The sequence below is a fragment of the Ylistrum balloti genome, unplaced genomic scaffold (assembly GCF_031769215.1).
Source record: "Ylistrum balloti isolate Yb309-2 unplaced genomic scaffold, AGI_CSIRO_Ybal_v1 Utg370006, whole genome shotgun sequence".
In the NCBI taxonomy this organism is placed as follows: Eukaryota; Metazoa; Mollusca; class Bivalvia; order Pectinida; family Pectinidae; genus Ylistrum; species Ylistrum balloti.
This window is the reverse complement of record NW_026782081.1, coordinates 1037622-1055612: the sequence shown is the minus strand read 5'-3', so window position 1 is coordinate 1055612 and position 17991 is coordinate 1037622. Positions and strand designations below refer to the sequence as shown.

The 17991-nt window shown below is 37.2% G+C and overlaps 1 protein-coding gene across 1 annotated transcript; it reads right to left on the bottom strand.

Moving 5' to 3' along the window:
* Positions 1–10679: 10679 nt before the first annotated feature.
* LOC132548154 (uncharacterized) lies at positions 10680–16513 on the bottom strand. The gene is made up of 3 exons (XM_060211976.1): positions 16433–16513; positions 11080–11145; positions 10680–10859 (listed from the first exon to the last, which is right to left on the bottom strand). The coding sequence occupies exons 1-3, from the start codon at positions 16511–16513 to the stop codon at positions 10680–10682; spliced, it is 327 nt and encodes a 108-aa protein (XP_060067959.1).
* Positions 16514–17991: the final 1478 nt, after the last annotated feature.

The window sequence follows — 17991 nt, the reverse complement described above, 5'->3', positions numbered from 1 at the left end:
CAAACTGGGAGAAGTCTTTTTAAAATCTGAAGATTTTTACAGCTTATATGATTATAAAATTTCTTAATAACACTAACAGGATGAATTTGCCTTTTAATTCATCAATACAGGTAACAACAAAATAGTTGATTTCGTCGCTGATAACGGTGGAGAAGTAAGAATGCGAAATCTATTTGAGACTGTTAGTGACAGCATATGTGCGATCGACAACTATTTGGACAATTGTAGGCCGTAAGTATTTAAAATGAACGGTAAAATAATTACAAAATTAGTTACCAGTAATTATGTGTCCTGCAATGGTATCATGGCTACAAAACCTGATATTTCCAGTTTTCGTCAGTTCTAATTTTTTTCAACTCATTGAACGAATGTCAGGAGCTTATAATTATATTTTTCAGGCCCTCCCCACAGACGGACATAGTAAGAAGGGCGAAAGTTGCTACTAAGATGGTTCATATATACGATCTAGCAACCAATAACTGTAAGCATTTCGCGACTTGGTGTCGGTACGATTACCATCCCTGTATGCTGTATGGTGGCCGCCGCTAGAATGGATATGCATCTGAAGTAGCTGATATTTCTTTCTATTTTGTCAGGAGGTCGTTTCCGGCTGACCAAATCTCCAAGCAATTTCGTTACCCCGTTCTATAAATTTTCCGTGAAATAACGAACACAAATATGGTTTATTTGAAAGAAAAGATATTCGTCTTTCCGCGGAGATTTCAGCACACAAAACGCCATGAGGATTTTTCAATATTTCGATATTTTTGAGTTACAATACCTATCTACGTATTTGTGTGTCATGATATATGTTGCTACTTACTAAAGTTTTATCGAACCTAAAATATTATTTTTAAAAACATGAAGCCCCACATTGTCCACTTAAACACGACTAGACCAAAGTTGGTGTGGGTTTCTTGTTATTATTCTTTTTATTCGATTCTTAATAACAGGATAATAGGAACATCTATTGCCAAGACATCTCCCATGTCCACATGATAAAACTGCCGTTTCGATGACACCAAAAAAGTCTTTGAGGAACGTATCTATATAAAGAAATATATTAAAATTGCTGTCATGGCTGCCTTTATGTAGCAAGGGTCTTTATTCCATTTAGGACCCTATATGAACCGTACACAGAAGTGATCTGCCTGTCTCGATTCAACTTTTATTCTCAGTATTGATAAAAAGATTTTGCAAATGAGTGCCAATTTAAATCAATAGTATATTTTCCAAATTATTTTGGCACAACGATACCTCTCAGCCAAAATCAATGTCATATGGTCTTGCGCAGCAATATACAGTCTCATAGATGTAGTCATATCAGAGCCTCGTTTTGAGCATTAAATGGTGTTGGACTTCGGCCATCTTGTTTGTTGATGTTATACAGACATGACATATTTTTTGTAATACTGATAGTTAAAATCTGTATTTACTGGATAAAATACTACATCATCAGGTGCCACTAAATGAGTCCATAGGGAAAATAGACTCTCTGTCGTGTCTGTGATCGGTCATGTTGGTACGTGTATTTTGCGAAATGAAATTACGAAGTAAGTGTCGTACATGTACAATTGTATAAAATCTCGTTTTGTCGCTTTATTGATTTTTAGGTATGTTTGAAACATATTCACAAATAATATTAACTAAACTCATATCTCACACAACATGTCATTAAAATTATGCATGTAAAAAAATCCCTATTATATTATGCAATTCAATGTCAAAACAACGAATTCATCTCCGCTGAAGTCCTTTCCAGAAAGAGGCCACGGTCCAGATTTCGCGAAATGACCCATGCTCCGAAAATGAATAGTCAAGAGAGTCAACGATAAAGACGGCAATGAGAGTGAGCAGACCAAAACTGAAGCCAAGCGCCAAGAAAAAGTATTCTTTCGGATCGATCTGGAAAAAAAATAAAATGAAAAAAGTAGGATTTCTTCTCAGATACTTGTAAACATGTATATATACAGGTGAAAACAGTATGACAAGATGGTAAACAAATTATAATAGTAACAAAAATATACACAAGATAGTAAAACTTGTCAAGTAATGGCGGCGTATCTAGATGGCCTCATTAACCAGCCGCCTAAAAATCTGCTTTTTACTGACTTCTGCTTTGGAATATCGTCCAGTCAATGGTTAGTGGAATGATATGTAAGTGCAGATTTATTGATCTGGGACTAAGAATGCTTTCGCTCTGATCTGATATTTTCGCTTTCTCCGGATTCCATGTCTTTCTGATGTGCATAAGGTCGGACCCCGATTCTCCTGCTCGTTTCTTCTATATTTAATGTGTCCCTTTCCTTGCATTCAGATTTTATATAAGCATTCAATGATGTTCTCTTTAGGTGTTTTGTCCCTTGGATGGATAAGAATATTTCGAAGAGTCTTGTGAGGTTCCATGACTTTTTAAATACTATGATCATGGTAAATCCATTGAATGGTTTCTGACAAGCCTTTGATGTAAGTGATGACTACCTGTTCTTTCATATTTCACATCAATGACCAAGTGTTAAACAAATCATAGATGATCGACTTCCTTACGACCTTGTGTGTTGCATTTTTTTCGACATTAGGATTATATAACAGCCGAAAAACTGGTCGTTTGCTTACCATTTTGTACACTGTGTACGTCAACACTGGTATGGTTCACCTTGATAATTTATCTGATGAAGGTAATCGTGCCGTCGTCGAAACGTCACACTCAAATCATCGTCTGTTTGTGTTACAATAATTTTATTATAACGATTTGAAAGCTTTGAACTTAATAAGTCACAGACATATATGTGAATTTCCAATATCGCGGCGATCGTCGCGGAGTCAAAGGTGTGCATTTCAGATAAATCACAATATCTGGGGAACAGTGCTAACTACGACGGTAACACCTTCTTGACCTTTTATTTTATATGAAGTGTTTTATAGCTAGATGTAGCAAAACGTTCAGAGTACACTTAAATTGACAGGCCCGGCCCTCTTACCGTGAATTCTTAATCAGAATTGTCCAATGAAAGACTGTTGGGCCTATTTAAAGCACAAAAAGCTTATTTTAATGGCATATCCCATCTCAAGAAACATAGCAAACCAGTCAGTGAATCCCTATCAACGTACTAATCAGACAATTCTTATCAGTCTTTTCAAAATATGCCATCATTACTCCAGCAGGAGTTTAACATGCAACATGATAATTTTTCCGACCTTAATATGACACGAAATGGCATCAGAAAAATACTTTAGAATCTGCACCCAGCAATAGCTACTGGACTTGAGAGTATAAAACCAAGATTCACGAAAGAAATGGCAAACAGTATATCACCTATATTAACACTATCAATTATCAATATAATTAAAGCTGGCATGTGTCCAATATATATATATATATATAAAGGTCAAAGTACAACCCTAAACATTATCAGCTAGTATCACTCGCATGTATTTGTAGCAAGCTCCTTCAGTACATAAGTGGTAGTAACATAAAGTCACATGCAGACAAAATCAATAGTCTTTACACATTACAGCATGGCTTCCGTCAGTCTAGGTACTGTGGAACACAGCTTATTGATATTGAAGATATTCTAAATATGTTAAAAATCAGAAACAGACAGATGTCTCTATTCTAAATTTCTCTGGTGCGTTTGACACAGACGGTGACTCCACAAATCACTGTGGGATTAGTCATCAACTGGATAAAAATTTTCCACACCGACAGATCACAATCGGTAATACTCGATAGAGAACTGTCTTCCTATGTACCAGCTGAGTCAGGGCTCCCCCTGGGACCGGTCTTCCTACCGAGTTATTATCATCTTATTTGCATGTATGCAACCAACCTCCCTCTTGACTTCTCCTCCACATTCACACTGTTCGTCGATGACACTATATATTACCATCATTTCCAATAAGGATGCTTTAGCTTAACAAAAAGATTTTAACAAGTTATTTAATATGGAAAAGAGGTGGAAAATGGAATTCCTTTCTCAAAAGTGCAATGTCCCGTCAATCTCTAAGAACGAAACAAAAACAAGCACATTACATACAGGTACGTTATCTATCTACATATCCAGTGTTTTCAGTTGGGTGATAAAGCCGGTGTAACAATATAAGACCTGAATGGGATTCCCACATTTCCAACAAAAGCTTTCAAGTCTTTGGACTTCATTCGACGAAATCTTGAAATAAATTCAAAATCAATTAGGGAACAAACTTGTAAATCTTTGGTGCGTCCATATTCAGAATGTTGTACTTTGTGGAACCCCTACCAAAAAGGCAACGTTCATAAAATAGAAATGCTACAGATAAAGAGCGACTCGTTTTGTCAGTAACAGATATCACAATACGTTTCTGCATAATATATCTCTCTTTCTCTTCTTGTATATTGCACAAACCATTAGTATCAACACAATCAACAGATTACATATAGATATAGACAAATTACCTGATGATTTTTCCAGTCCGCTCCAAACCTCCGCCGTTGAGTACTCTCTACAAATCTAGTCCAACCCTGTTAATTAAACAAACAATAAAAAATAATGTCATACAGATAAACAGTCATTTCTAAACCATAAGGTTCATAAATGATATCCATATCACATGACAAATATTACTGCAATCGATGAATATCCACTATGAGGGTTAGAATTTGACTTTCAATACACTTTCGTATCCAATTCATTCGCATACTCGCAGATATTTTAATACATGATACATATTAAACACATTTTCCCGGGAAATCAACTTGTACTTGCTTGAGGGTCACGGAAACAGAAAAAAAACCAGGATCAGTTAAGGATGTGCCAGGGCTGGGGCTGTGGGAAAAAAGCTGGAGTTTTCGGACAGGAAACCACCGAACTGTGGTCATTGCCAGGCGACTCTCACATGTATGACTCGTACTCGAGACCCAAAGTTGGAGAGTACATGGTAAAGACGGTGTAGCGCCTTAACCACTCGGCCAATGCGGCCCCTCTAACAGAATCGCTAAAACAAACACTAGGCAAAGACAAAATACTAAATTTTAGCACAATCTTAATTCAAACATAAATTTGATGAAAATATGACAAAGTGAGATCAAAGGAAATATTTATTCGGGGACTCCCGAAAAATACAAGAATGAGAAGAGTCGTTTCGGAAGGGTAAGCATCTTCTGCTTCATCTGCAACACCCGCAATGCAAATCTTAGTCAATCTAGCAAATAATTCTCATGCATAAGACACGATAAACAAAAACGCGTCTGTCCGAAAAAAATGATGGAAAAATACATATTGATAAAGAATATAGATCTTAATCATTTTTATATCATTTATCACAATAATAATTGCATTTCAAGATAAATTAAGTTGGAAGAGAAATGACTACAAATGTTATAGTTTGATGGGCAATGCTGACATCATAGACTTCATTACTGTAACTGTATGTGGTGATGCGGTTCAATCTTGTGTGATGTACTCATGTAGACTTCGCTCATCGCTCATGCGCAGAGACATTGTTTACACGCTCCGAACGATAATGATATTAATAAGTGTAAAGTCGCTCCTACTTTTTTTTTTTTTTTTTTTTCGTTTTTAATAAAAATTTTAGGCAAACTTTTACACATATAATTAACAGAAATTGCACAACTTTTAACAGATATTTAAATGTTATAATGGTTTTTATGAGTTATGAAATGAAAATCTGACCATTTAGTCCCTTTAAAGGGTACATGACAGTGAAGTGCTGGGATCTGCTCTGCACGCTAATGTTGTCTTGCACGTGTTATCAGTGTAGACCTTTACTATGATTAATACAATACAGTGTACTGATTGTGCGAAAACATCAACCAAAAGTGCCCGGCCTATAGCTAATCACAGTAACGTTACAGTAAGGGATGTGCCTTAAGTAGTATACTACGGCATGATAACACTATAAAAGTTGGTTTCTGTTACGCTCTGTCCCATGTACATGCGAGTCACGGGTCCTACACTCATAGAATTTTGATGGGAGTGATAGAATTTCTGAAAATATTAAAATTTTGCATAAAGGCTGAAAAAAATTATAGATTGATTACTGCAAATAGCATGAACATGCCGCAGTCCACACATTCCATTTTCACAATAGTTGTATATACACCAATAGGTCATCTTTACATTACAACGGCTGTTATTGCACGTTTAACAATACCAAACAAAACCAAACGATGACCACTGTGTCTGACATGTTCGACACCAAGTCACTGACAGCACAATGGCTAAAGGTGAAGTGAATAGATTAGTATATAATTGGAGACCCTCGACACCCCAGGGGTTATAGCTTTTTAAATCATTATTTCCTAACAAAACCGAAAGTTCCAGACAAGTTTAATCCTTTCATTTACATCAAATGGATCTCGAGGTCGCAAAATGGTATGTTGAATTTTGGTGTCGCTCCTTCGTAATCTTCAAAGGGTCTCCTGAAATCCAGTCTAGACCAATCAAAATACTTCGCCTGTACCTTCAACTTTACCATGAGATATTCAAAGCAGAAGGGTGCAGAGAATGACAGTGAACATAACCCTAGGATTATCGAGGATCACAGTGTAAAGAAGTACAACCAGTGTTAGTGCTCGTCAGTTACGGATAACAGTACTAAAGAGATTATAACAAATGACATAATCAATTTACTCATCTGTAATTAAAGCGTAAAATAACTGGGGCTGAACGTAAAAAACTGGGGCTGAACGTAAAAAAGTGGGGCTGAAGCGTTCTCGTGTTGACAAATTGTGAATAAGGGGAAGCAACTTTGATACAAAGCGTAACATGTAAATTTTAAAAATTAACCAACATCACATTGGGCTACTCGTCGTATTGATCCCGTCAGTAGAATCTAAATAGGTTTAAGACACGAAATTAAATCAATATATGTATCATAAGTGACAGCTTCAACAAGATCGCTACTTTAGTTTTACCCTCGTTAACACTACCTGTCTGATCGTGGTAATACTTTATTTACGTTTGTTGACATGGCCTAATTACACTGTTACAGCTTCCACCCACCTGTAACAAACACTCACCTGTCGCAGTTGTCCAGCACATATGTCAATGTGTAAGTCTTTAACATTTTGTTGGTAATCATTAGCTCTATTTCCCGGCATTACGATTACTACATTATTTTGGCCATGTTTATATACGGGTAGGTAGTGTAAACATAATTGCTATTTATAAACAGGACTGTTTCAAATTTAGAGTGATCTCCCTTACACTTTGTTCTTAAAGACTGTCCTTGGTGTTCGTTATTCGTCAGTTAATCATTGAACGTCAGACATATATTTACATTTTGGATATGATTTTAACACCAAGCATATAATTACACAACCAAATAATTAAATATTAAAACGTACAGAACGGGATCGTTTAAACTTGTATTTATATAACGCGGCTTACATTGTACGAAACAGGGAAATGTGTAGTGAGGAAATAGTTTAACTGATGAGAGTAAATGGGTACAGAGATGAGGCAGAGAGGGACCGTCTACACCTAACGGTCCGAAGCAGCAAGGGAACCGATTGTGGATAGAGACGAAGAGAAAATTTCGATGCATATGTGACCTTTTGAAACCTGTCAAAATTTCTTAATAAACAGTCCCTAATGCTAACCTTTCCCAACCTCTGGGCTAGTGTTATCACACCCGCTCTTTATCGAAGAACCGCGGAGGAATCGTTAACGTGCTGGTTGGACATTTCCACACGGGACACCATTGAAAACCCAATCCGACGAGGTGTGTGGTAGTGGTTATTTATTACCAAGGTCCTGATATATTTCTGATGTCTGCATGAGCGATTTTTTCCATATCTGTTTGCCACTCTCTAAACTGTTCACTTTATTAATGTTCATACTGTAAACCCACACTGTTCCTGGCATCTCGTGACAGTTCACATTCCTACATTTATGTATTTATAATTTATTAGGAGTATAGGACGGATCAACAGGAATGAATAGGGATATAAAATGGACGTGGGTGGGGGCATTTGTGTTTATTGTTTCTATAACCTGTATAATATTGTGTTTGTGCTTGTTGTGAAATTTTGTTGGTAGCTAATTTAGGCGTTACGCTTCGGCAGAGAGCATTCCGTTCGGCATCCTGGGGGCTCAGCTGCCTTCGCTGTTTGTGTAAATTTTATTTAACAAATGTACATGTGGGGGATGGGGGCACAATGAAGACACCCTAAAACTCCGGAGGTTTCAGTATGCACCAATTAATGATAGGATCAGTAATAATCCTCCCTGGTACAGTCTTCCTGGGCATCCTGGGGAAAGAAAGACGATTGGGCAGGATTCAGATAATCAACACTCAACCAAACGTGGAGCCCTTTCGTGATCCTTTCAGCACTCTAGGTATGATTCCGAGTCTCCAATCTGTTACCCTTACCTGTATATATTGTGTTTAACAGACGTTAAGGTAGAGTTGGGCACAGAGGATGACACATCAGACCTCCTAATGTGAAAGAATGCATAACCACGCAAGAATATATGAAATTAAAGGAAGTGTTATCCTAAAATGCGACACCAATCAGGAAAGAAAGGAAGTGGCTTTTTAAAATGCCGTTGTTATACCTCACAATAATGTAAAAACCAGAAAAAAGATCTTTTTCTTTCTTACACTGTTCTTGGCCAACCAAATTAGTTAAATTTCCTTACCCTTTGTTTACATAATTGACCAGATTAAGGATACTTACTCCTAACATAAAAGTGCACAATTCATCCTGTACTTAAAAACAGCCGAATCCATCACCTCCCTCTAAACATTGTACTAGTAAAGCTTGCTGAAGCGGTTCCGCACGACCTGCCATATCCTCCTCGACTCCTAACGTGTATTTGAGGACTATATTTAGCTAATGTGTATTTGAGGACTGTATTTAGCTAACGTGTATTTGAGGACTGTATATTTTGCTAACGTGTATTTGAGGACTGTATATCTAGCTAACGTGTATTTGATGACTGTTAATTTGGCTAACGTGTATTTGAGGACTGTATTTAGCTAACGTGTATTTGAGGACTGTATATCTAGCTAACGTGTATTTGATGACTGTTAATTTGGCTAACGTGTATTTGAGGACTGTATGTTTAGCTATCGTGTATTTGAGGACAGTATATCTAGCTAACGTGTATTTGAGGACTGGATATTTAGCTAATGTGTACTTGAGGACTGTATATCTAGCTAACGTGTATTTGAGGACAGTATTTAACTAATGTGTATTTGAGGACTGTATATTTAGATAACGTGTATTTGAGGACTGTATATCTAGCTAACGTGTATTTGAGGACTATATTAAGCTAATGTGTACTTGAGGACTGTATATATAGCTAACGTGTATTTGAGGACTATATTAAGCTAATGTGTATTTGAGGACTGTATATCTAGCTAACGTGTATTTGAGGACAGTATTTAACTAACGTGTATTTGAGGACTGTATATTTAGATAACGTGTATTTGAGGACTGTATATCTAGCTAACGTGTATTTGAGGACTATATTAAGCTAATGTGTACTTGAGGACTGTATATCTAGCTAACGTGTATTTAAGGACTGTATATTTAGTTAACATATATTTGAGGACTGTATATCTAGCTAACGTGTATTTAAGGACTGTATATTTAGTTAACATATATTTGAGGACTGTATATTTAGCTTACGTGTATTTGATGACTATATTTTAGCTGACGTGTAATTGAGGACTGTATATTTACTTAACGTGTATTTGAGGACTGTATATTTACTTAACGTGTATTTGAGGACTGTATATTTACTTAACGTGTATTTGAGGACTGTATATTTAGCTAACGTGTATTTGAGGACTGTATATCTAGCTAACGTGTATTTGAGGACTGTATTTCGCTAACGTGTATTTGAGGACTGTATATTTACTTAACGTGTATTTGAGGACTGTATATTTAGCTAATGTGTATTTGAGGACTGTATATCTAGCTAACGTGCATTTGAGGACAGTATATTTAGCTAATGTGTATTTGAGGACTGTATGTGTAGCTAGTGAAGGCGCGTTTTCATTGGCTTCCTTTTGCAATATAAAAACTTATATGTTGCATTACCTATGGTTTATATATAGAACGTTGGAAATCGCCTGCAACAAGTTGTACGAGTTTAATGGCCTGTAATGGTTTTGAGAAAACATTAGCTATGGCGAGGTATGTGTACGTGTATACATACACTGGTAAAATGATTTTAAAAGCGATGTGACGTATGTAATCCTGCTTGAGAATACCCCAGAAATGTATGCCCGACACATAAATGAAGTTACATGCAACAGCGTTGAGATAACTGAACGCAAGTGTTTATAAGCGATCAATATCAGTTATGTTATCTCATAGAGCATCATTTGAACAATAAAACCGGTATTCTGTTTGAATTAGAATAACCCATGCAAGATTATTCTCCCACAATATTCCTATACATTTGTAGGTATTTATGTCTCCAATATCATCGTTTTACTTGAACATCTATTCCAAAATGTCCAGTCATTTTTTTCGTAATACTCTCATTTATTCTCCTATATCATTATATTGCTTCAGTTAAACAAAACTCCTGAAAAACTTTGGTCTCCGTTTCTCTTGAAATCATGTATCAAATGACATCTACCTTGCGTAACATGTCGTTAAATTATGTGTGGAAAAATCGTTATTTTAAATTATCCGATTCAATGTCAAAACAACGACGTCATCTCCGTTTAAGCCTTTTCGAGATCGATGTTAAGGCGTAGATTTCGCGGAATGATCCATGTTCAGAAAATGAATGACCAAGAGAGTCAATGAGAAATACGAAGAGAAAGACGGCACCAAGGATGAGCAGACCGAAACTGATTCCAGGCACCAAGAAAAAAAACTCCCGTGGACCGATCTGGAAAAGAATATAAGAAAAAGATGGAAATCAATTGATTAAAATCATTACCAGGTGATGATCGATGTATGTTGATATTCGTCAAATCAATCAAACGAACATTACTTATATAAGTAAACATTCAATGTTGGAATTTCTTTTCACACATGCAGCCTTGTATCATAGCAGTTTTATGTCAAATCACTTTGTTCAAACATTGTACTATAAATATTTAGGTTACCTGACGATTTTCCCAGTCCGCTCCAAACCTCCGCCGTCTATAATTCTCTACAAATCTTACCCATCCCTATTAACGAAACAAAAAAAAAGTAAGAATAATGTTATAGAGAGTAGAAATCGTTTTTTTCTAATCCCCATATTACTTTACATATATTGGTGTAAACGTTGAATCTCCACTACGAAGGTTTGACTTCCAATCTTTATATACTGAAAGGATAAAGAAACGCAGGGTAATATTTATTCCGATATTTTGAAAACGCGTTCTCCAAATAAAGTGAAACTTTGCGGATTGAGTAATTAGGTCATATTACACCTTGTCATGTATCGAAAATTTAGTCACGGTACAGTGCGCAGCTCTGGTAAATGGAGGAAGGAAAAAACAAGAATCTCGTGTACCGTGTTGTTCTGGTCTCATACAGCGTTGGTCAAGTCACTCTTCGTTAGTCTTTATACAGACCAACTGCTTCCCTAAAATTAATTGAGAATTTGATTCGTTTTAAGAATGGCACGACTCACAGAAGTTCAGAGGGGTCAGGCCAGTCAGATGCTGATGCAAGGACAGCTGCAAAATCAGGTTGCTAGGCACTTTGGTGTTAATGTTTCCATCATAGAACGTCTTGTAAGACGTCTTCGGGAAACTGGGCGATTGGCCGATCGACCTAGGTCAGGACGTCCGCGCGTAACGTCACAACGTCAGGATCTCTATATCGTCGTCTCTCATGTGCGTATTCGGCGCCTTACTGACGTTGAGAGTGCACTTAATGTTCGTGGAAATCATGGGCGTCCTATAAGTTAAAAAACTGTAAGGAATCGATTACGAGAAGTTGGTGTAAGAGCACGTCGCCCCTACGTAGGTCCACACCTTATCCCTGCTCGACGTCAGTGTCGTATCGCCTGGGTCGCTGCACATGCTCCACGACGGTTTTCACTGAGGCAGTGGAGACAAGTTTTCTTCACGGACGAGCCTCGATTCTGTCTTTATCGATCTGACGGCCGTCAACGTGTCTACCGACGTCGTGGCGAACGTTTTACGGACGCTTGCGTTGTAGAGAGGGAAAGGTTTGGGGGCGGTTCAGTAATGGTGTGGGGAGGAATCTCACACGGTTTAAAATCAAAATTGGTTGTTATTGATGGCAATTTAACAGCAGCTAAGTATAGAGATGAGATCCTCCGACCCCATGTTATCCCTTTCTTACAGCAGCATAATCTAACCCTCCAGCAGGATAATGCTAGGCCCCACGTAGCAAGGATTTGCCAAGTCTTTCTGGCCAACAACAACATTCAACCACTAGATTGGCCGCCATATAGCCCTGATTTGTCCCCGATCGAGCATCTTTGGGACCAGTTGGATAGACAGGTTCGAAAGCGCCAGCCATCCCCTGCTACTCGAGAGCAGTTGACCAGAGCTCTGATTGAAGAGTGGGACAACGTCCCCATAAGACGGATTAACGCTCTCGTGAACTCTATGACCAGAAGGATAAGGGCCGTGACCACAGCAAACGGCGGACACACAAGATATTGATGACTCAGTTCAATTTCAAAATCCTATGGGTCCATTCAATCTAATCGTTAGTACCTCTAAACCAATTGTCAGATGCAAAATACAGACTTTGGAAATTTTTAAGCTTTAATTTATCTGTAAGTATACAAAATTTCGTTTTAAATGAAGCCCGATATCATACTTAATTTCTGGTTTAAAGTTCACCCTGCGTTTTTTTTATCCTTTTAGTATATTCACATTTTCCGACCCACTTATTTCCTATACTCAGGGGGATTAAGCAGAGCAAAAAGAGGGGCTTTCTCAGGAATTCACAGGCACTTGGAGATCGCCGTGACAAAAATAACCTCAAAAATGTTTGTGCACAATGTGTATTTGCTTTTTATTTTTGTATCATTTATCAATATAATAATTACTTTTTAAGAATAAACTGAGAAAAATATTGTCAGGAAAGTCACAATTAAGCTAAAAAAAATTACCAAAACGTTATAATATGGCGCACAGTTGACATCACTGACCTCATAGCTACAATGTTTTGATATGATAAAACACCGTACGATGTGACAGTTACTAGTTAAGTAATCATGTTCATATGAAGGTATGTATCATATTTTCTCTGAATCTTAAACTTCATACGTGGTCACCACCCACCTAATGAACTTTTTTTCAATCTTCACACCAGAATAGGCATCACTCTCAGATGCCTAGTCACGTTTTGTGTAACCTATTGGACGATAGAGTGTCCAGCTTTACCAGGAAAATACTTTCCTAAAAATATTGCAATGTCAAGTTTTATTTCAAAGCTACATCAACAAAACGAAGAGCGAGTCAAAATGTGGGAATGTTGTAACACAGCGGGTTTGATTCAATATTGCACGTGCTATGTATAAAACATAATGGGATCCGAAGGTTAAATACAATTTCCTATGGTATATGTTATTTTGTCAGTCTGATAAATCCGATCGGAGAAGAAGTTCCTTCATTAGTTGTGTAATAAGGTATATTCGGAACTCAGTAGAATATACAATTGTAGGGATATAAACAAACGGAAATGTGTGCTTGGCTGAATTATGTTGGAAAGTAGACATTCTTCAGCGGGAACCTCCTTTATACATAGATATAAGTATGCGAAAAATCCAAGAGGGATTTCGTGGCTTTATTGTTTTATTGTGTTGCTAAACAAGTTTTCTTTTATTTTCTCTTATAAATCAAAATAATTTAAAAACAGCATACACACAACGAGTCCACATTGAGAGCTTAAAGTAGTTCTTCAAAATAACGGTTACACACTTTTCATAACAAATTTCAAAATAACCAGTGATGATAACCAATCAAGTTCAACATTCGTAGTGTAAAAATATGACCCGAGCTGAGCTCACCTGTATTGTTTTTAGTAGATCCCGTCGTAGTTGTTCTCGGTAACACGTTTTAAATATCAAAATAAAAAATGGTTGCTTACAGCCATCTTCCAAATCCAATGAAGCTAGGGTCATCGACAATTAAGACTTTTAATACCCATGCTAATAATGTTGCAGTGGGACCTTTTCAGAAGTGCTGTAGTAGCATTGAAGCTGACTAAAATCTAGACTAGATAGTCAACTGGTTATGAAATAACCATTGTGACGTCATTGATATCATTGCGGAGAACGCCGACTTTGCTATTCAAGGAACCAGCTGCATGACAATGCCACGCAAACTGACAAGAGGGAAATATGATAGCGCGTGACCATTATAACGTCATTAATGTGGGGACGGAAAATAACTGTTTCACTTGAGTGTTTGCACTGTCGATAATTCGAAGTTCAAGTTCGTAAGCAACTTTGGTATATCTAGAATATTTTCGTTTAGTTTAGATCAAATTAGTATCGGTGTAAGACAGTAACATAAATGTAATTCTTTAACTGTAAACATACTACACTGCACGAAGTCACAACGGTATACTGTGTGTTTCTGCCAGTATCTTCATCTTTAATGGCTCACTACAAAATGATATTACAATGTGAAGGCGTATAGGAGAGCCATATCGTTCTCCGCAAAGGAAACGAAACAAAAATAGAACATTTCATAAGTTATATGCATCATACATTTTTCAATTTTCTTTCAAATTGTATACAGAAACTAAAACAAGAAGTCTCTTTCGAGAATTTTCTTAAAGCATTTCTGAGCATCAAAATCTTTTCCTGTCGTGCTGGCGTTACTAGGACACAAATGCTTAGAAGTTGGCAACACAGTCAATGGTTTCAGTTGAGAAATTTATTATTTTTGTCCAAGACGCTAGAAGTTGGTGGAACATTCATACACATTGATGAGATTTTGTTCTTTTTTTAACCTGCTCGTGTCAATTAGCATCTGACGAGGGGGATACTTCTTAACTTGCCCCACAACCCAGACCAGCCATGTTGGCCATTTTTAACGCGAAATGCAAATATACAAGATTTTTACTTCTTTTTCTGTATTCATACAAGAAAGTCGATGAGTTAGTTGGATTGTAAGAAATATAAAAGAAAAAATGCCGACCCTATAGCTAATCACAGTCTTATTACACATTATGACTTACCATTACTGTACTATATTCTATACAATGCATGTGTTGTGCTAGTGATACATGCTTCAGGCATACGGCAGCAGTAAAAGACTCCGCCATGCTCATTGCATGATCGTAAGCGGTGACTGAATTTGAGATATCTTTTTTTTTCTAAATAACGTCCTCATATCTCCCTAGAGACTCCCTCTCGCATTTAGCCTTTAATTGAGCGCCGGTCCCTTTGAGGAAGGAAGGCTGTTTCTGTCCTCTGGCAGACACATACCAAAGTCTTTGAAAATGGTAGTAACTACTGCCTGCTGAGCGCCCAATAACGACTGGCTTTCCGTTGTCAGCTTATGATCGGATGGGGTGTCCTCTTATGGTCTTGGCAGTACACTAGTGTGGTAGCACTGCGAAGTCGATTTCTGTTCGAACATATCGCAATCCACCTGCTCAGTTATCACAAAGTTGCATATGGACTCAATTCGCATACATCGGGACGCCGTCTTTAAATGGTGATCGATGAATATAGTACATTAAACAATATACAAAAGGTCGATGTGGCCTGTATCAATCACCTGGTTTGGTTTGCTGGAATTGATTAATTAAAACGCTTGCTTCTATTCAGATCAGATCTGGACAAAACTGAATAATTCCAACAGAATTCCTAATATTGAACCCCGTTCTTCCCGTTCCAGGTGGCGGAGACCAACCGTTTATACCAAATTAATTCCCCTTAACCCTTAATCCTTTAGACCAATTTTGGGCAAAATCCAAACATTCAAACAGGAAGAGTAGGATTTTTAAAAATTGATCTTTTTCTCCCTTTTTGGTCCCCGCCCCTCCTGCCCCAACCCCATCCTCTGGGGGGAGGGGGTCTACCGTTTATAAAAAAATTGACTCCCCTTCAATTGAAGATGATTGACATGAACTTTGTGCAAAATTCAAACATTCATATAGAAGGAGTACAGATTGTATATAAGACTATGTGCCCGCCTTCCTCATGCCCGAGGGTTGGGGATATGGTTTAGTCTTTCTTACGCTCAGAAAATGTTAATAAGGGGAAGCAAGGAGGGCAGCTTTGAGCATGACAATTTATTTTCCTTTAAAAACCAATCCACTGGACTATACTTTGTCGGATTTTGACATTATAATTTACATACCTTTAAGATATGAACTTTATTCAACACACTTATTACAAAAGACAACGTTATCTGGATCAGTTCACTTGTCATACTAGCCTCAACACTACTATATATCCGACTGATCGATCTTTGTTTTGTCGACATGACCTAGTTACAGCTCCCACACACCCGTAAACAAAACACTCACCTGTCGTAGTTGTCCAGCAGATATGTCATTGAATAAGGTTTTCAAATCTTGTTGATGAATTTTTGCTCTATTTCCCTGCATTACGTTTTCTTCGTGATTTATGTCAATTTCCAGCTAGGTACATTCTGAAAAGCCAGCATTACGTGCATATACAGGTAGACAGGGTAAACATAATTGCTATTTATAAACTGGACTGTTTCAAATTTAGAGTGATCTCCCTTACATTGTGTTCTTTAAAGTGTCACCATTACAAACTGTCTTTTCCCCAAAATGTATTGCATTAATTTCATTTCCATTTTACTTCAAAATGTAGTAACGAACTAACTGGGTACAAATTGTAGCTACATCATGTACAATGTACCACACACGGACTAACTTTCATTCGCCGGCAGAGCTATGTTCATATAGATCTATGACTACGGGTCCTTTCAAATGACTCACAGACTGCAGTATAACTAAGCTGTTCTGATGTTTTTCGTGGGTTTTTCATTCTATTATTATTTCTTTTATTTCCCCCCGATGTAAAGAGTTATACAAAAAGAACATATATTAATTGACATTGTAGAAAACAAGTGTGCGTTTGTACACACATATACACATAAGAAGCATTTAAATTAATACAATGTAAATAATAGACACAGAGTTTACGTACGCATAATATATATATATACAACAACTCCTAAAGTTAAGAAAATAAAATCATTATTATAATCATATGATTTAAGACGTTAATATTTCATTTTGAAGTCAAAATGACCAAACAAATTTACTATCTCACTGAACAAAATGGGGAGGCCCGTCGTATGTTGTCCTGAGAAATTAGGGTAAAGCGTCTTTGCCGAATGACACAACCTCACCAGCACAGTCCGTATGATATCTTCCTGAGAAACACAAACCGCCACAGACAGGGAGTCTGATTACATAGATCAACGATCATTGCAGAATTATTTACATTCTAATAAGGAGCGGGACTGTGTGGTTTGTATTAAGGGTCGAATACAGTCACTGCAAATGAGCTAGCGGAGAATATTTCTTTGGTTCAGATGGTAGAGTAGTGGATTATGTCTCCGGAGACTCGGTTCGATTCCTGTTTCCCTTTGCTGTCATACATGTTTGTCCGCCAATCATATATTCAACGCTCAAATATCGCAACATCGACTGTCTAGAAATATGCTTTTCCATAACAAGAAAGAAACGTGCTTCTGTGTTCTGGGTAAACACACAGTTTAGGGAAACATTGTTTTTATTACCAGGTTATTACAGAATATACCGTGACAATACGATGTACTGTAAAACAGGACGCACTTCCTCAATAAAATGGTTTATTTGCAAATACATATATGTCGTCTTAAAATGGTCACACTTTAAGACAAATGCAATGAGTAAATATGTCTGCGTATTGTCCACGTTAAATTGTTAATATACATGTTCGTACAATACGGAAAGATCCTGGTATATCGAGATCCTATGGTAAATGCTAGAATTGAGCAGCAGATGTCGAAACGTGTTATGAAAAAGACAGTTTTATTTTTTTGTTTTTCTGGGTCCCCCCCCCCCCC

Excerpts from the sequence above, each read along its gene's own strand:
- LOC132548154 (XM_060211976.1), bottom strand. The coding sequence starts at position 16,513 with ATGCAGGGAAATAGAGCAAAAATTCATCAACAAGATTTGAAAACCTTA. Across the intron at positions 11,146-16,432 it reads CTGCTGGACAACTACGACAG|GGATGGGTAAGATTTGTAGA; the intron begins GTGAGTGTTTTG and ends TTTCGTTAATAG. Across the intron at positions 10,860-11,079 it reads CGGACTGGGAAAATCGTCAG|ATCGGTCCACGGGAGTTTTT; the intron begins GTAACCTAAATA and ends ATTCTTTTCCAG.